This window comes from Protopterus annectens, chromosome 1.part2 (assembly GCF_019279795.1).
Source record: "Protopterus annectens isolate FY-2018-M chromosome 1.part2, PAN1.0, whole genome shotgun sequence".
In the NCBI taxonomy this organism is placed as follows: domain Eukaryota; kingdom Metazoa; phylum Chordata; order Ceratodontiformes; family Protopteridae; genus Protopterus; species Protopterus annectens.
This window is the reverse complement of record NC_056727.1, coordinates 501,935,948-501,956,278: the sequence shown is the minus strand read 5'-3', so window position 1 is coordinate 501,956,278 and position 20,331 is coordinate 501,935,948. Positions and strand designations below refer to the sequence as shown.

The 20,331-nt window shown below is 41.0% G+C and overlaps 1 protein-coding gene across 2 annotated transcripts in view; it reads right to left on the bottom strand.

Annotated features, from left to right (window-relative positions):
- BUB1 (BUB1 mitotic checkpoint serine/threonine kinase) overlaps positions 1-20,331 on the bottom strand; it is a 2,040,509-nt gene that overhangs the window by 497,508 nt on the left and 1,522,670 nt on the right. For both annotated transcript variants that reach the window (XM_044057238.1, XM_044057245.1), the window contains exon 15: positions 3,846-3,989. In XM_044057238.1, the coding sequence (XP_043913173.1) occupies positions 3,846-3,989 (144 nt within the window). The remainder of the gene's footprint in view (positions 1-3,845; positions 3,990-20,331) is intronic.

The window sequence follows — 20,331 nt, the reverse complement described above, 5'->3', positions numbered from 1 at the left end:
CAAAATGAGCTCTGAGGGAAAAAAAAACCCTGTACCAATCCCTGCATCTTCCTATTCAGGTTTAGAATATAGAATCTCTTCAGGAAAAGTATTATCCTTTTTTCTTTTGCAAGAAACTGTTTTACAAGGACCATCAACAGCCTGAATTAAACTGATCCAGACACAGTAAACTACTCCTATTAAAGACATTTGAGGAGGAGTAGTTACATGTTTGGCTTTGTGTTTCTTTTTGACAAGAAAAATGGGGCCAGCTGTGTTACTAATGGCAGCAGCAGCTTCACCAGGGATGGGTACAGCAATCCAACATAAGAGGGAAACCTTCCCTGTTCCCTCTCCCAGGACAGACAAGAGTGGCTCTTCCTTACCCACTGAGGGGAAACTAACAGCCACAGGGGATATGGCTAACCACCAAGTCCATAGTGGCTGTATTTGCTACCATAGAGGGATCTGAGTAAAAAAATGACTGAGGTACAATAAATGTCCACAGCACCATGCAGGACTCGCCCACCTACAGCTGAGGCAAAATTGCTGGCCTGTTCTGGTGGTAAAGGCCGTTTTCTTTTTTGTGGCTGGAAGGACCACCAGTGGAACTGGTAGTCTCTTCCATGGTGAAGTCGAAAATGGTGCCTCTTTCCCCAGTGAAGATGAGCAGCAAATGTTGGTAAATACTACCTAGTCTACGAAAGTTACTTTTTTTGACAAAAAAACACAGCAGCAAGCACTTTAAGACACTATTTACTTTTGCAGGGATAGCATAAATACATTTCTCCACAGAAAACTGTTTTCAGTTACTTTACACGACTTTTAAACTGACATGAAAAAAAACACTCCGTTTAAAAGGACATCACGATCTAGTGACAGTCTATTAAAACATATCATTAGCTTTAAAATAACTTTAACAGGAAAGTGATATAATAGCAACACGTGCGAAAATGGAAGGTTCCCCCCAAAGGGAGCTTATCTGCCCAACAAAAGAACAGCACAAGCTGACCGTCGATCCTTGAAAGCCAATGCTCTGAAGGGCTTCATGTCCAGGCTTGTTTTTTAGTCAGGTCAGCTTGAGCTGTTTGACAGTTTGGGCACAAGGAGGGTGCCCTGAAGCTTTGCAGGCCGGCTGGCTACATCTTTGACAGAATATACTCCATATAGCTAAGACTACTGTAACAGTGATCAATATGATAAACACCTATAAGAATCAATCAGAAGAGGTTGGAAATGATTGGGAAGAGAAAATGGGAAAGCAATTTAGAATGGAACAATGGGAGGACTTCTGCATGACTCCCAAGTATGCAACACAGTTCTGGGTTTACAATTTTTTGCTTGGAAGTGTTTGCATACATATTTATTATACATGAAGCAGACTTCAAAGAATTCTTCCTCAGGTAGATAAACAAATGGTCTGATGGAGAAAACAGAGGTAGTTGGAAACGCGCTTTCTGGGAGTGCAATGAGCAGTCAGGTTTTAAAAATTCCCTACAGAGTAGTCTGTCAGAAATATTGGAGAGCAAATGGCTGTAACTAAGAAAATTGCTACTGGATCAGATATAAGGTGAGAGAAATTAAATTAATTTGCCTGAGGTACCTTATACAGTTTATTTCTTTAGGGACTACAGGCTGGATGACAAGATGATTACATACAGCGTTTGACATCCTCCAGGGCTATCAATATAGGAGGAATGAGGTATAATCTGCAAGCTCCGAGCAACAAATGCAGGTTTTGATGCATTAGGACTAAAAGTAACTAGGGGCCCCCTAAAAATATAGGGGTGGGTAGCTTCCATGCATGATCAGTGAAAAAAATCACTGCCAAACAGCTCACAAAATCGATAAGAAAGGCACATTCAGGAATAATCGGTTATTTGATACCCTTAGGATGGCAGAGCTACGTTTGTATGACCTCTGCAATATTTCCAGGAACAAATGTTATAGATAACACTATCTCTATTTTGATTTAATGGCAGCCATCCAAGCATACTGTTGGGAATCATAGTATGTTCTTGAATAAATGAACAGAGGGTTGCAATGTCTCAGTTAGCTAACATGTATCATGGCTGCTTACAGTAGTAAGCAAGTGCTTTACAGATTGCTTGGCAATTCACTGCATGTGGATGTTAGATACGTAAGCCCAACTGTGTGGGGACTTGGACGACAGTCTACCTAGACAGAAGCATGAAGCAAGAGAAATTAATTTACTTTGACAGGAGCCAGAAAAAAATGGTTAGAAAATATTTGAAGATAATACATACCATATTCTCTTGGATTCCATTCTGGTTCACAGAATGAACTTTGTGTGTGGTTTCTCAGGAAAGTGTAAATTAACTTTTCTGCAAAATATGTGCTATAACAAGGGATTTCATTAATTTAGCAGAGTTGGATCTTTTGGGCCAAATGTATAAAGAAAGGAACCATACCTTCCTTCTGTGCAACATTGATGGTGAGTAAACCACCCTGTTTCCAAAAGTGTGAGGTGGTGTACAATGCCTTAAAGACCAAGTATGATAGAGAACAGTCTGAGTGAGACTATGGAGAGAGACAAAGATAGGAGGCAGAGGTCAGAATTAGTATGTTGTGGAAGAGATCAAGGGGACAGAAGGAGTGGAGAATAATCTTAGTGTAACCAAAGTAATTCTAATAGATCATCATGAAAAGAGATCACTGCACATATGAAAGTGATGATTAATGTGTGTAGATATATTCTGCTTAATATCTGTGTTGTTGCAACCACTGAAATGTGAAAATTAAAATGACTAAAATGTACAAAAAAAAGGGGGGGGGTAACTGTATACCACAAAATAAAGGTGATATAGAGTCAGAAGAATGATAACTGTGAAGTTTACATGACAGCAAAGCACACCCCAAATATGCACTGGAGGAAACGATAATCAGAATCCTTAAGTATTTAATGCAGTCCTAAAATTAAATGCATGCATATACTCAACCTTAAGACAACAGGAGCTCTGTTCTACAAAAAAGAGGAGGACCTGTAGGGAGGTTCACCCACCCCTTTAATCCATTAATTTCTTAAATTCAATAATGCAATATAATTAATGTACAGAATATGAACTCAAGGACCATTAGAATATTCTGAGCCGAGCATCTACATTGGAAGAATTGTTATAAATGAAGACAAGCCTACTGACTTGACAATGGGAAAATATGCAAAGATCACAGCTATAACGTTGTGAGCCAGGGCAAGATTCAATGCATGAAAACAATGCTTCATAAAAATGTTAAATTAAGCCACTAGATTTTCAGAACTTTGAGCATTAGCCAAATCAATGAATTTCTGCAAAACAATATTGAGTAGTCTTTATGATGTTTATAATATGCAAAGAATGGGATAGTTAAGTACCTATCAATAAGACGTACACAGCACTCTGGGATTAAATAAAGCATGCAGACATTTCAAGTCTGCTAACTATTTATCAACAACTGCTTTGCATCATGCTAGGTAATTCTTAGTCACTGTTGCTAGACAAAATGAATGAGTTACCACATCCACTTCAACCTTAAGATTTGTGATTAAGTTTTCAACAAGCTATGCTCCTGAAACAGAGACCAGAACATACTTGGGTACCCACACCTCAATTTTAAAGTTTTCAGAAAAAAAACTCATGTAAAAATGTTTTCCAGTTTCCTTCACAATTTTAATTCCCACTTGTATTCTTTGCAAATCTTGATAAATGTCATACTGTCATCACATCAACAATTACTCCACACAATTACAGAAATGCGTTGCTAAATCAAATGCTTCATCACAGGTATATATAAAAAAGAAATGCAAATGTACAAATGCAAGTATATATACATAGACAGACAAGAAATAAACATACTAAATTTCTTACCAAGTGTAACACAGCTCTTTGGTCTTACAGCTGGCAGATTGGATTTCCAGGTACAACACCCTGCATAGGATGTCAGAGGCATGGGTAAGCCAGAAAGCAACTTTGTAATCAGTTCTGTGTCCCATGGATCAGGCACTATAACTTCTAAAATAAAATGACAAAGAAATCTGATTACAATGCACTTTATTAATATACTGCACTTAGACAAGAACTTACTGTGGCTAGCCGCACAATTACACCTGAAAGTATTTAAAGACATACTGTTACACATACATGCATATATGTAACCATCTTCCTTTTGTGTATACTGCTGAGGATGCATGGCTAGACTTAAAAAGGCCCTTCTGGTCATTAGCCTAGTAAATACCTATAAACCTATGAGAAAGTTTTCACTGGGAGTATTGTGCAAAAAGCCTGCGATCATTACATCTGTCCCCAACCCTGGAAACTGCAGAAGCTCTGCCACAAGGCACACATCGGTGAAGTTTTTACTGAGAATATTGCCACTGTGCAATATAAGTAAATTTAACATGAAGAGCAGTGCTGTGTGTTAACTTTAATCAAATACGTGCCTGTCCTGTGCTGGAAAGTGGCTGCGACATTTCCCCAAAGGAGTAGGTAGCCCTTGCACTCTAAGAGCAACTTACTGAGTCTGGCCACTGTGCTTTCTCTTGACCAATTGAGTACACTATATATGCACTTACTTTATTTAATAGCTTCATGGTGTTTGCATTCAGTGCATGAAGGAAAACCTGTTCTATTTTGTACTTCCTTGTTAATTGCTTTGTACGAGCTAAAAATGACTGCTCTCTCTAACTGGCTTGTCCTCAATTTCCCCCACCTTACCCTACCATTACATTTCTCCCTATACCCTCCTAAACAACTTCATTACTATCAAAGAAACACTCCTGTTTCTATTCTCCTCTTCCTTACATCTATCAAACATTTAGGAACATTTCCAACTGTCATTCTCCCTCCCATACTGCTTTGCACTATAGCCTATCCTACTCAGACCTCTTGCCAACTGTACGTCTATGTTCTTTCCTGAGCAAAACTCCCCTCTTCCTTTCATCCTTGCAATCTTCTGCCATAAACTACAATCAGATTAATATTTATCTTTCATTTCTTCCTCCATCTCTTAGCCTTCCCCTTATCCCTCTCTATAATGGTTTTACACTCTACCCTCAATCTTTCCACTTTGATACAATTTAAATCAGTATTCTTCTTACTAGCCCTCCTAACCACACCTATTCTACACTATTAGACTCCTCACCATATAAATTCATCCTCATTCATATCAATATTTCCTTATGCCTACCTATCAATCTTGCATATCTTGCTCTAATTTGCTGCTTTCAATATTCTTTACTACCTACAACTGCATTCTTCTAAACTCCTCCTGCCACACACTATCACCTACCCATAGATCTTTCCAAATCCAAAATATGCCACAACATCTTCTATCACTTAATGTCTCTCTACACTCTCACGGACAAAGTACAGTTTTGTACCTACCATAAATGTAGATGTCCGATAGGTATGCATCTGCAGTCATCACATATGGGTTGTCCTGCCTCAGGCAGCCCTTCGGTCGGCCGGATTCCAAAGTCTGGGTCCGGCGTCGGCTGATGTCGCACTTTTCCCCGACGTCAGAGCGCCTGGGGTATAAAAGCATCAGCCGACGCCATCTTCCTCAGTTTTTCTTGCCCCAGATGCCAGGTGCCCTCTAAGGAAGGCTAAATTTGGAGAGATGCATTAAAAAATCCAAACATGCACAATAATATAAAAACAAATACACCATAATAGATCCCCCCAGCTAGCTATAAGAGGGGTAAGTACCCAAGAAATACCACAGAGGGGAAGGAGGGAGGATAAACCTGACTGCAAATGCATAATTATCGGACATCTACATTTATGGTAGGTACAAAACTGTACTATGTCCTTCAAGGATGCATCTGCAGTCATCACATATGGGTAGAATACCATAGCCAATCTGGGGGTGGAGGAACTATGTAAAGGATGGTGTAGCTAAAATGCCCTGCAGGACTGCCGTAGCAAAGCCTGCTCTGGATCTGGAATATAAAGGTAAATTGTAATGCTTGGCAAATGTATGCACGGAGCTCCATGTAGCAGCTTCTAAAATGTCCTTGGTAGCCACCCCTCTTAAGAAGGCTGTGGAGGTGGCTGTGGCTCTCGTGGAATGAGGTCTAACGTTAGCTGGCACAGCTTTTCCATAAAAGGAGCAACAAAAACGAATGCAATTCCCTATCCATTTTGAAATTGTCTGTTTGGAAATTGCTTTTCCTTGTGTACCGGCAGCATATGCTACCAACAGCTGGTCAGTTTTTCTGTAACCTTTAGTTCTGTCCAAGTAGTAGCGCAACTGTCTGTGTATGTCCAGGGTGTGCAGAAGTTTTTCCCCTTTGTTTTGTGGATTTGGAAAGAAGGTAGGCAAGTGAATAGTTTGATTTAATGAAATCCTGGATACTACCTTTGGCATAAATGTAGGATTGGTTCTCAATGAAACTCTGTCCTGATGAAAAATAAGGAATGGCTGTACTGCCATAAGGGCCTGTAACTCAGATACTCTTCTTGCTGAGGTTATGGCCAGAAGGAAAGCAGTCTTCCAAGACAGGAACTGTAGTTCTGTAGATGCTGCTGGTTCAAAGGGAGGCAGTGTTAGTTTTTCCAACACGAAGTTAAGGTCCCAAGTAGGTAGTGGTGGTTTCCTTGGAGGATTGATGTTTTTGATTCCTCTTAGAAACTGTCTTAGGAGAGGATGAGAGAAGACGGGTGGATCAGTATTGTACTCTGCTGAAATTGCTGAAGCATGAATTTTAATGGAAGAGTAAGACAGACCATTGTGGAACATTTCTGCCAAGTATTCCAGGATATGTGCCATGTTCATCACCGTCACATCTAGACCCTTTGTGGTGTTCCAAATGTGAAATATTTTCCATTTTGCTGAATATGCCTTTCTTGTGGAAGGCCGGCAAGCTTCCATAATAATATCTTTCACTCTCTGGGATAGCTTGTCCTGAGGAGGATTCAAGGTGTTTTCCAGGCTGTTAGTTGCAAGGTTTTCAGGTTGGAATGCAGAGTTTTGTAATTGTGCTGTGTCAGTAGAAGTGGCCATAGAGGAAGAGGCCATGGTTTTGTGCATGACAGGCTCTAACAGTGGGTACCCAGTGCTGTCTTGGCCAGTCCAGAGCTATCAGAATCACTTTTGGCTGCTCTGTCCTGATCTTCAGTAAAACCTTGGTCATTAATGGAAGAGGTGGAAATGCATACACTGTTAGAATTCTCCAGCTGAAAGAGAAGGCGTCCACTTTCCATGCTTGTGGGTGGTATGTCCTTGAGCAGAATTTCTTCAGTTGATGATTGTGGGGGGAGGCAAAGAGATCCAAGTCCGGCCTCCCCCATGATTGTGTTATCTGTAGAAAGATGTCTGGGTGCAGCATCCATTCGTGTGCATCCATGATATTTCTGCTTAAGCTGTCCGCCAGTATATTGTCTTTCCCTGGCACAAACTGGGATTGTAGCTGTATATTGAGTTTCAAGGAAAGTTCCCATAGATTCATTGTCAGCCTGCAAAGAGGATAGGAATGGGTGCCTCCTTGCTTGTTTATGCACCACATAACCGTGGTGTTGTCTGTCCTTATTAGCAGATGGCCATGATGCAGAAAGGGTTTGAAGGCTTCGACTGCATGTATCACTGCCAGCATTTCCTTTTGGTTTATGTGCATGCGTAGCTCTTTTTGTGACCATAGACCTTGAATGCATTTGCCCTCCATGTGCGCTCCCCATCCGTGGTCTGAAGCATCTGTTGTAATGGTTTGGCTGGCTATTGGTTTGCTGAAAGGCAGACCCCTGTTTGACTGGCTTGCTTGAGCCCACCACAGAAATTCCTTTTGAAGGCATGGAATGAGTGGTATCAAAGTTTCCAGGCTGTGACTGTGCTGAGTCCATAAACTCCTTAGGTACCATTGTAGTTTCCTCATATGTAGTCTTGCTTGCGGAATCAGAAGGATGCAAGAAGCCATGTAACCCAGGGCCTGCAGGATTTCCCTTGCAGTCAGCTGGGTTTGTCTTGTCAGGTTTTTGAAATAATCTGGTAGTTGATTTTGTTTGTCTTCTGTGAGGAAGGCCATTTGGGTGGTTGTATCTAGATCTGCACCCAGAAAGGTTATTCTTTGGGATGGAACAAGTCTTGATTTGTGAAAGTTGACTGTATATCCCAAGGCCTGAAGTAGGTGGATGGCATAATTCAAGTGTTTTACCAAAGTTTGTTGGCTGTCCGCTTGTATAAGGCAGTCGTCCAGATATGGGTATATTTGAATCCCCTGAAGTCTGCAGTGTGCAATTACTGATGCCAAGCATTTCGTGAATACTCTGGGCGCAGTAGATAAGCCAAAGGGCAATGCTGAGAATTGATAATGCTCTGACCCTGCAAGAAATCTGAGGTGTCTTCTGCAACTTTGTCTGATAGGGACATGCAGGTATGCCTCCTTGAGGTCTAGAGTTACCAGCCAAGACCCCTTGCCCAGCATGGGAAGGAGCTGCTGTAGAGTCAGCATTTTGAATTTTGGCACAATGAGATAAGTATTCAGTGCGGACAAGTCGAGAATAGGCCTCCATTGTTTTTCTTTTCTTGGAACAAGGAATAGTCTGGAATAAAATCCTTGGCCTTGTTCTGAGAGAGGAACCTTTTCTATAGCTTTCATTTGCATTAAGCTGGAAATTTGTTTCAAAGCCTCTGCCCTTTGATTCGGTGGCAGGTCTGGCATGCCCTTTCTTTTTGGTAATGTGTGGAAATGAAACCTGTATCCTTTGTCTATTATTTGAAGTGTCCATTTGTCCCTTGTAATACTGTGCCAATTTTCTGAGAATAAAGAAAGCTTTCCGCTCAAAGGTGCTTCTAATTGAGCCCTGGTTGGCGGTGTCAAAGTAAAGTCATTGAGCCTGTCCTTGTGCAGCAGTTGAAGGTCCTGCATTACCTCTCTGGTTGGGAGGCTGCCATTGACGTCCTCTGTAGGAGCCTCTAGCTTGCCTTCTACCTCTGGCACGCCTGCTCTTGCCTCTCTGAAACCTCTCTGTGTCTGGAAAGGACCAATTCTTGGAAGGCCAATTCCTGCTGAATCTTGGTGGTTGTACTTGGAGAAAATCCTTGACTGTTTGTACGGATTTTGCCTTTTCTTCAAATTTCTTTAGGACCTCCTGAGCCGTGGAGCCAAATAACTTTTGCTTTTCCAGAGAAGCATCCAGCAGCTTTGCTTTAACATGGTCTGGCAGAGATTGTTCCTTCAGCCAAGCATGCCTACGTATGACTGCGCCAGTCATAGCTGACCTACATGAAGCTTCCAATGCATCATAACCACATTGCAAGAAATGGTTACTAACCTGTTGTGAGTTATGTACCAGATCCTGAAGTGACTTGCGGTCTAGGGGATCAGGTGAAGACAGTTTTTTATGCAATTCATCTAACAAATACTCTTGGTACTGTATCATATGAAATTGACAATTTAATGCCCTCATAGAAAGAGTAGCAGAAGTATACACTTTTTTACCCCATCTCTCTAAAGCTCTGGACTCCCTTTCAGAGGGGAGAGGGTTTTTAGCAGTGACAGCTGCCACCCCTTTAGGGCCCTGGGAAATAGTTTCTGGATCAGCAGAGTGGGCCTTGTAAAGGTAAAGATGCGAGTCCGGGACCCTGCAGTACCCATCGGGTTTGGCAGGAGCCGGAGGGAGAGAATCAGGGGTTGTACTAGAGTCAGAGTACACATCATCAATGACATTCAAAACAGGAGGAATAGCTAAAGGCCTATGCTGAGGCAAATGTAAAAAGGTCCTTAATCTTTTCCTGGAATCAGAGAATTCCTGGCCCTGCCATTGGAAATGCTCTCTCATGGTGTGTAGTGTCTCCCCAAAGGAAAACTCTTCAGGAGGGGAGGCCGAGGGAATAGATTCTTCTGCATCAGAATCCTCGTAGGACGAAAAAGCCTCCTCCTGGTGGTCCGAGAGAGTAGAGCCATCAGAGGCCTCATCTGAGGAGTGGGGATCAGAGGGCTCAACCCTGGGCCTTTTGTCTGGAGGAGGTTGAGAGCCCCTGTCCGGATGAGGTTGAGAGCCCCTAATTAAGGAGATAAGATCCTCTGCTAAGCTTAGAATCTGTGAGCCAGTAGAGGGTCTCTGAGGGATTACCTTGGGAGGCAAAGCTTTTGAGAGTTTAGCAGCTTTAGCCCTGGAGAATGCCTTAATGGACATGGATGCAGGAGGCCTGGCTGCACCACATGCTGGTGTATATTTGTCTAAAGGAATGGTGTCGGAAGGTTCCAGGACACCAGTTTCTGTTGGAAATTCAATAACAGACTCAGCCGGGGCCTCCGGGACCGAGGTAGTCGGTTGAGCGGTTTCGGTAATTGGAAGTACCAAGGACTCTGTTTCAGCCGAGACCGAGACACTCGCGGTAGGCCTGGCCGTGGTTTCAGCCGAAACCGCGGCCCGCGTATGTCGGTCCTTGTCCTTTCGTTTCTTAACTAAATGAGAAGTCGGAGTCTCTGACGGCATCTTATACGAAAAACTAGCCCCAAAAAATTCCTCTGCAAACTCCGCCCGACATCTAAGAGTGCGTCGGTTGAAGGAAGCACAGGCTGAACAGGCAGAGACGTCGTGGTCTGGGCCTAGACAGGGTAGGCAGTAAGAGTGGAAATCCTTATGAGGTATTTGTTTCCCACAAGTTAAACAATGATTAACTTTATCTGACATCGGCTGAGGCAAGAAAGAGTCCCCAACGGGGTACTTAGCTTTTTGAAGTCTTCGGTAGCTGAATTACAGGAGCTGGCTGACCGGCACTTGCAAACTGCTTCTGCTTCGGGCACCACGCGGCAAGAAAGACTGAGGAAGATGGCGTCAGCTGATGCTGTTATACCCCAGGCGCTCTGACGTTGGGGAAAGTGCGACATCAGCCGACGCCGGACCCAGACTTTGGAATCCGTCCGACCGAAGGGCTGCCTGAGGCAGGACAACCCATATGTGATGACTGCAGATGCATCCTTGAAGGACATCCAGCTACCACAAGTCTCATTCTCACTGTTACTTATCCATACCTACTACACAATACTTAAACCAGAATACCATAACATTTCTTTAATATCTTCCCCAGCCTGCTGGACAATAATTACATTCTTTTTCTTTCGGCTTTTCCCGGTTAGGGGTCGCCACAGCAGATCACCTGTCCGCTCATGATTGGAAGTGGAGTTTTACAGTGTCGAGCAGCCTGAAATACAAGCAAGCAGCACATGCTTCACCATTATCTAAAATCCTCTACAACTCATAGCCAAATCAATTGCGCTTCTACATAAATTGAGTGTGACTCAGTTAACCATCCATGAGACAATGGGTCTGACAGGAGGATCTAATGCATTTTTATGAATTTTAGGAAGGCCTTGCATAACTGGTATGATGGAATATTCCATTGTGAAATATTCATATAACTTGCAAGGCATGTGGCGAGACACAAGGTTATCATATAATTCATCTTTCATTTGTCTGATAATCCTATTTCATTACCATTTATTTTGTTATATGTTGTAGAGTCACAGCATCTGTTATATCTTGCTTTAATAGTCTTTATTTAATACGATGGCCTCACCCTTATCTGCTGGTCTTATAAATATCTTGTTCTATAAACTCTGAAGAGCTATATAATCATCTTTAGATACATTTCTAAAAAGATTTTTTAGAGGTACCCTTATCTCTATATTGTATTATACATCTTTCACAGGCCCTAGAAAAAGCTTCCAGAAGGGTGTGCAAGATTGGAACATATGAACTGGGTTTCTTAAAACCAGAGGATGTATGTTCAGCGGAATTAAACGCAAGTTTCAACATACTATTCTTATCACAAATATTACTACAAACAGCAGGAATATACGACAGACATGTACCAGCTGTCCATATACAGAGAATGGTAATTCATTTAAACATCCAGGTACTGGCAAGGAATACAGATTCAAATCTTTATGCAGATTGCATACAATATCTAGAAAGATGCAAGCAGTGTCCAGCCTATGTTGGTAAAACGAATCTATCAGAGAGAGAGAATACGAGAATATCTGAGTGAAAAAAGGAGATGTATACTTAAACACGTTAGCATGAATGGTAATAATCATGTAGTTATCTTTCAAGTTTTACAGATTATCCTACTAAACATCTTTGTGATATTATGAATTTAACAGAGGTTTTAGAAACTAGATGGATTATCAATTTACAATCTGATAAGTTATATGGTATTAACAATACAGTTTCTTTAAAATCTACTTTAAAGACTAGAGTGAGCCCTTATTGGATACATAGTATTTGAATGTTACTTTTAAACAGCTACTTTGTAACTCTTTGGCAATGGTTTGATGAAGCATCTACACTTGACGTGAAAGCTCTAACCTTGTTTTTTTTTACTTTTGTGACCGGTTTTAGTGTGTTTTAATTTAAAACGTTTTATTAAAGTTTATTTACAAGGATACTTCGATGCTTTGGCCATGTTCTGTACAGTTTCATGTATTTTGGACCCTAACCTATTCCGCCACAGAAAACAGTCAACAAACTACAAGATAAATAAATAAAACTAAAATAAAAATATTAAACTAGTGCCTATGGTCAGATTTAAAGGCTGTATTGTGACATTAAACCGGTTTGCAGTACTGAACTTGCAGAGCTTGCAAAAACCGTTCTGTTGTCAAACTGGATGTGTATCCTTGCAATACCACGTTGAACATAAACTTCCTCAGCAACCATGTTTTTTTTTTTTTTTTTTAACACAGCTTAGTAAGTAAACGGGCAAAATCAGGGTTTCTATAGTATGGATAATTTCAGTGCCACAGCTGACAAAGAATCCAAACTGAATGGAATTTTCACTGTTGGTATAACCATGCATCAGAAGACAGCCACCTTGGTTGCAGCTATAATTCAGTATAGTGTGAATCAAGAAATACCTTACTACTGGCTGAGCACGCAGACCATGCAGCAAAGGAACTCAGTCCATCAACAAACAATCTCAAAATGCAGCTTGAATTTAACAGACTACAGCTGGAGTTGAAACACCGCTGGAAAATAAAGAGACCGAAAAAAACTGCAAGAGGAAAAAAAAAAACATCAGCATGAAAGTCCTACTGACCATCAGGAACTTCTGACCAAAGTCATATTTCTTTTTCCAGGTATTCAAATGAGAAAAAACCTTCCGGATGGATACTGCTGTCGTGTAAAAGTTCTTTATTAAAACCAAAGACAAGAATAAAATCCAAAGACACAAATATAGAAGGTGTTAGCGCTTTCGGGTGTTACCCTTCATCAGACAAAGCATAATCATCATGAGACACTATTTAAAACAAACCTAAACCAATCATAAGTTAATAAAAAACCCGCCTATTTCTCAGGGCGGGCTTCATGGGTATGACATCATTAAGGCCGGGCCATCTATGAGCCATGAGTTCAATGATCCACCTTGACTCAATCAGTTCTGTCTGTTGTTTTATGTCCCCCCCTCTCTTGTTCAATGTGACATTCACTACAGCCCTAAAAGTAAAAGCATGTGTTGGAAACTCACTAACATGCCTACATAGGGCATTATGGACATCACCATTTCTTATGGCTGATAGGTGCTGTAACAGTCTCACTTTGAACATATTGTTGGTCTTGCCCACATAAAAACATGGGCAAGACCTACACTCGGCCAGGTAAACAATGTTCTTCGTCCTACAAGTTGCTCTGGCTTTCAATTGTATATTTCTACCTGTAATGTGGTGCACAAAGGTCGTATCCCTGTTGAGATACGGGCAAGCCTTACAAGCTCCACAGGGTGTTCTGCCAGCTTGTTTAATAAATACCCTATCAGGCAAAATATGCTCTCTGCAAAGGATATCCTTCAAATTGTTGTTTTTCCTATATCCAAACACAGCACCAGAACTTACCACCTTCTTGACCTTATCATCACTGATCAGGATGTTCCAATTTCTCTTTACTATATCAGTGATGTCCTGGATGTTGCTACTGTAGGTAAACATCATTTTGAAAGGGCATTCCTCTTTGTTCCCTACCTTAACTGCTTGTGTACTAGAATATAGCCATGGTTTGTAGTCTGTTCCCCTCTTGGCTTTACTACACAAAATAGTCCTATCTATCATCTCTCCTTTGTATCCCCTATCCAATAGGAAGCTTTTTAACCTGTTGGTTTCCCCTTCAAAAACTGATTCATCAGTACAAATCCTGGATATTCTGCTTACCTGTCCCTTGATGACACCAGGGAAGGTATAGCGTGGATGCATGCTGTCATATGTTAACAGCGTATTCTTCCAGCACTCCTTCCTATGTAAACCTGTGGTAAATCCTGTGCTGGTTTGTGTAATCATGACTCAAGAAAGTCTAATCGGATACGGGAAACAACCTTGGTAAATCTGAAAAAGGGGGTAGTGGAATGGAGATACTCCACAAAACAATCCATGGACGATTCATCCCCTGCCCACAGGATAAAAATATCGTCCACATAACGTTTGTACAGTCTAACATGGGGCCACCAATGGGGGTGATTGTAAATAAACAGATTCTCCCAATGAGAGAGCACGAGGTTGGCATAAGTGTTAGCACAGGGTGTGCCCATCGCTACACCCTGTGCTTGTTGGTACAGTTGTTCAGGACCCAGAAAAACATTATGATCTAATACTAAACGTAGCATGGTTACAATCAAATCAATCTTAGAATGCTCAACCTCTCTAGTCTGTAGAACTTCTCCTATAGCTGTAATGCCATAATCATTATTAATAACAGTAAAAAGGCTGGCCACATCTAATGTCACCATGAGGTATGGATCATCATTGACCCCCCTCTGTACCTCTCCCAGTGCTCTCAAAAAACCCCCTGTATCTGATAGAATATTTTCAATGTCATCGACCATAGGTCGAAGTATAGTTTCAAACCAAATAGAAATATTTTCAGTCACCCATTTCCTGCCTGAAACAATAGGTCTAATAGGTGGATCATTTAGGGATTTGTGTATTTTAGGTAGACCCTTAAAAATAGGCGTCACCACATCTTCTATCCTGAGGAACTTGTACAGATCCTCACTGATGGCTCCCTTCTGCAAAAGTTGTTTCAGACATAGATGCACTTTATCCACAATAAACTTAACATTGAGTGGATTGATGGATATGTAAGTCTCTCTATCAGATAATAGGGAGTTCAATTTATCAAGATAGTCAGGAAGAAAGGAGCATGGAAGCGCTCCCTGAGCGAGAGCAGGGACTCGCAGAACAAGAAGAGGTTCCTGGACTGACTAATGATGGTAATAATATTGTGTATAATATATCTAGTTATGTTTTGAACTCACATGAACTTTATGTACTCAACAAGGGACTGTCGTTTGTACCTAGCAAGGAGAGTGTATACCATGAAGTAATTATGGACATTATGATGTTCTGTAGGACAGTAGCCCTACGCAATATGTTTGGATCTAATAATACTGATAGGGTAATGTTGAGACAACCCAGTATTTTTGTTCCTACCTTTACTGCTTCTATGAGCCTTTTCATTAATGCTTGTGAAAAAGATTTAATGGAATATTTTCAAAGTGGTTTGTTGCATAAGTATTATAACCTGACTTCTATACAAAAACAAGCGTTATACGATCTGAGTAACAACAGCAGGGTCACTATAAAGATGGCAGACAAAGGGGGGGCTACTGTTGTTATGGACACCAGTTTCTATCTTGATAAATTGAACTCCCTATTATCTGATAGAGAGACTTACATATCCATCAATCCACTCAATGTTAAGTTTATTGTGGATAAAGTGCATCTATGTCTGAAACAACTTTTGCAGAAGGGAGCCATCAGTGAGGATCTGTACAAGTTCCTCAGGATAGAAGATGTGGTGACGCCTATTTTTAAGGGTCTACCTAAAATACACAAATCCCTAAATGATCCACCTATTAGACCTATTGTTTCAGGCAGGAAATGGGTGACTGAAAATATTTCTATTTGGCTTGAAACTATACTTCGACCTATGGTCGATGACATTGAAAATATTCTATCAGATACAGGGGGTTTTTTGAGAGCACTGGGAGAGGTACAGAGGGGGGTCAATGATGATCCATACCTCATGGTGACATTAGATGTGGCCAGCCTTTTTACTGTTATTAATAATGATTATGGCATTACAGCTATAGGAGAAGTTCTACAGACTAGAGAGGTTGAGCATTCTAAGATTGATTTGATTGTAACCATGCTACGTTTAGTATTAGATCATAATGTTTTTCTGGGTCCTGAACAACTGTACCAACAAGCACAGGGTGTAGCGATGGGCACACCCTGTGCTAACACTTATGCCAACCTCGTGCTCTCTCATTGGGAGAATCTGTTTATTTACAATCACCCCCATTGGTGGCCCCATGTTAGACTGTACAAACGTTATGTGGACGATATTTTTATCCTGTGGGCAGGGGATGAATCGTCCATGGATTGTTTTGTGGAGTATCTCCATTCCACTACCCCCTTTTTCAGATTTACCAAGGTTGTTTCCCGTATCCGATTAGACTTTCTTGACGTCATGATTACACAAACCAGCACAGGATTTACCACAGGTTTACATAGGAAGGAGTGCTGGAAGAATACGCTGTTAACATACGACAGCATGCATCCACGCTATACCTTCCCTGGTGTCATCAAGGGACAGGTAAGCAGAATATCCAGGATTTGTACTGATGAATCAGTTTTGAAGGGGAAACCAACAGGTTCAAAAGCTTCCTATTGGATAGGGGGATACAAAGGAGGGATGATAGATAGGACTATTTTGCGTAGTAAAGCCAAGAGGGGAACAGACTACAAACCATGGCTATATTCTAGTACACAAGCAGTTAAGGTAGGGAACAAAGAGGAACGCCCTTTCAAAATGACGTTTACCTACAGTAGCAACATCCAGGACATCACTGATATAGTAAAGAGAAATTGGAACATCCTGATCAGTGATAAGGTCAAGAAGGTGGTAGGTTCTGGTCCTGTGTTTGGATATAGGAAAAACAAAAATTTGAAGGATATTCTTTGCAGAGAGCATATTTTGCCTGATAGGGTATTTATTAAACAAGCTGGCAGTACACCCTGTGGAGCTTGTAAGGCTTGCCCGTATCTCAACAGGGATACGACCTTTGTGCACCACATTACAGGTAGAAATATACAATTGAAAGCCAGAGCAACTTGTAGGGCGAAGAACATTGTTTACCTGGCCGAGTGTAGGTCTTGCCCATGTTTTTATGTGGGCAAGACCAACAATATGTTCAAAGTGAGACTGTTACAGCACCTATCAGCCATAAGAAATGGTGATGTCCATAATGCCCTATGTAGGCATGTTAGTGAGTTTCCAACACATGCTTTTACTTTTAGGGCTGTAGTGAATGTCACATTGAACAAGAGAGGGGGGGACATAAAACAACAGACAGAACTGATTGAGTCAAGGTGGATCATTGAACTCATGGCTCATAGATGGCCCGGCCTTAATGATGTCATACCCATGAAGCCCGCCCTGAGAAATAGGCGGGTTTTTTATTAACTTATGATTGGTTTAGGTTTGTTTTAAATAGTGTCTCATGATGATTATGCTTTGTCTGATGAAGGGTAACACCCGAAAGCGCTAACACCTTCTATATTTGTGTCTTTGGATTTTATTCTTGTCTTTGGTTTTAATAAAGAACTTTTACACGACAGCAGTATCCATCCGGAAGGTTTTTTCTCATTTGAATGTTTGGACTGTCTTCCTTTGGTTGGATTTAGTCAGCACCGAGCATTTTGGATTTTCTTTTTCCAGGTCATTTGGACAAAGTATACAAAAAAGAAGGCTTATGAAAATGTTTGATGACCCACACATTGCAAAAAATATGACTGGGTGCTACAAGATATGCAAGCAATGTCAAAAGGTAGCCAAACCAAGAGACAAAGTTAAATAAGCTTAGTTTATTTTACCTATTACTGAGGAACTGATTCAAGGGATAGTTATGAATACTATGGGGCCCCTCTCACTACCCCCAAAACACCAGAGGTAAGCAGCATCTCTCTGTAGTGGTAGAATATGCCACCACATGCCGTCATCAGTGGTTTTCACCTCTTTTGAGCGAGAAAAGGTAGGAAATGCCCCGTTAGAAATGTTTATAGATTTCCCAGTGAACACTGACAGAGGGACTAATCTTCAAGCTAGAACTGCTGGCACTTGTTTGTGGAAACGCTGTGGGTTAAAGTAGTTAAAGACCACCTATAATCCACAGTGGTTTGGTAAAGAAGTTTTACTTTATTTTTCAAGACTATGTTAACAGCATGCACAAATCAGTTTAAGTAGGTGCGAGACAAGTACTTTCCCTGTTCCTGTTTTAAATACATACAGATCTGTCAAGAATCCATAGATTTTTCACCATTTGAGCTGCATCACTGTTATGGGGTGAGGGGACTCCTTGAACTAATTAACAAAGAATGAGGGGGTAGACACAATTTCCACAAGGAGTCAATTGTAGAATTTCTGCACCAAGCTTACAGAACTAGCTGGAAAAGCATAACACAGAATAAGCATAACAGCAGCATAAGTTCTAGTATGATGGGACAGTGAGAACCCAAGAGTACAAAGTCTGGAAAATAAAGCAATAGCGCTCATTACTGTGAAAGAATACACTGCAGGTAGCAAACAGGGAAAATGATGTCACTTATGTGGTGAAATGGCCAGGCAGAAAAACTATCATGTCAATATGATGAAGCAAAAGCATGATGTAGAAACACTAGTGCTTAATATGTGCACAAACAGTTACAAAGTGACAAGAGTAAAACCTGGTACTAGATCTCCTCACTGCAGCTCAAACTGACGCCAGAGTGTATGAGATAGTACCGTATTCCCCTACACATCTAAAGGAAACCCAAGAAGTGCTGCAATGGTTTGGAGACATGCTCCTTGCTAAGACAGGGTGTACCCAAGCTAGTAGAATTAAACAGGATCCTTACACAGTGGCTAATCAAGTTAAGTGAAAAATGCAGTAGGAATTGCAGGACATGTTGAACCTGGGAAGATCCAAAACTCCAACAATCCCTGGGCTTCAGTGGTGTTGATGTTATCAAAAAGTATGAAAGCACGAGGTTCTATGCAGACTACAGGAAACTACATAATCACACTCAGTACAATGAAGTGCTAAGGCAGCCAGGTGGGTTAAGTATTTAACCACTAGTGACAAATACAGGTTACTGGCAGATTACTGTTTTCAGAAGCCAATGTTGAGGTCAGCAGCTGTTACATCAGATGGACTTAATTCATGAAATGCCCTCAGTGTGGAAGAATTTTCCCAGCAACTTTACAGAGGCTAGAAGATAACATCCTATCATTAGCTGGAAACTATGCTCTAGCTTACATAGGTTATACTGCGGTCTTCAGTCAGTCGTCACAAAAACAATTATAACAAATCAGACAAGTGCTGAAAACATTAAGAAAAGCTGGATTAATTAAGTGAAACAAATGGGGTGATAGAGACATAGCCTACTCCTATGGCCAAGAGGAGGCAAGGCCATTCCTTGAAACATCATGTTATTGGCAAACATCTTGGATACCTTTCCAGAAATAAGCCAGATAAGGGTTATATGGACACTGGAAGGGAAGTAAGCTTTCAATAAACTCAAGGAGGCATTGACTGGATCTTCCTGATACTAGTTAGCACTGACCGATGGGAGTTTATAATAGTAGTAGATGCTTCAAACCACAGACTAGGTGCTGTACTCAGTCAAATTTCTTCAAAAGCAGAACCTAGTCTTCAGACAAGGGAAGAAAAACATCCAGCTGTGCCATTAGGAATGTCTAGAAATTGTGTGGACTCCCCAAAAATGTCAACTTGGCTACATGGTACAAAATTCATAGCACTTGCACAGCTAGCAATGGAACCAGTGGTAAGTCGTTGTCCCTTAAGTAGTTCTACATAGTCAGTGGGAAACAAATTATAAGATTCTAAGATGGAGTCTGGGATGACAATCAGAAATAGTAACAGTCATATAAATGTCAATGGTCTGCCAAGACAGGGGAACTGGGTAGTGTAATCTAAAATGTTCTTTTACCCTCACAAGCTTAGTCTCTTTAGGGTTCTTGAGACAGGAGCGAGAAAACTACAGAAAGTATAACTGTGTTAGGAATTTGTAACTATAGATGTTCAAGTGCATTCACTGCTGCAATCACCACAGCAAGGCTTCTTGCCTGCAGGAACCCAGTGGCCAGCATTCATTCATTCTATAACTAGGTGAGCTGGTTCTGCTAATCCCTTTTTAGTCATAACCACAGAACAAATATTCCAAGTAAAGACAGCAGTGACAAGACAAATGGAAAGGAGACATTCATAGGTACAGATCCATATGACAATGTATGTTAAATATTGCAAACATGTAATTAACAATAACTTTAAATTATTACAACATTCTGTGTTTACAATGTG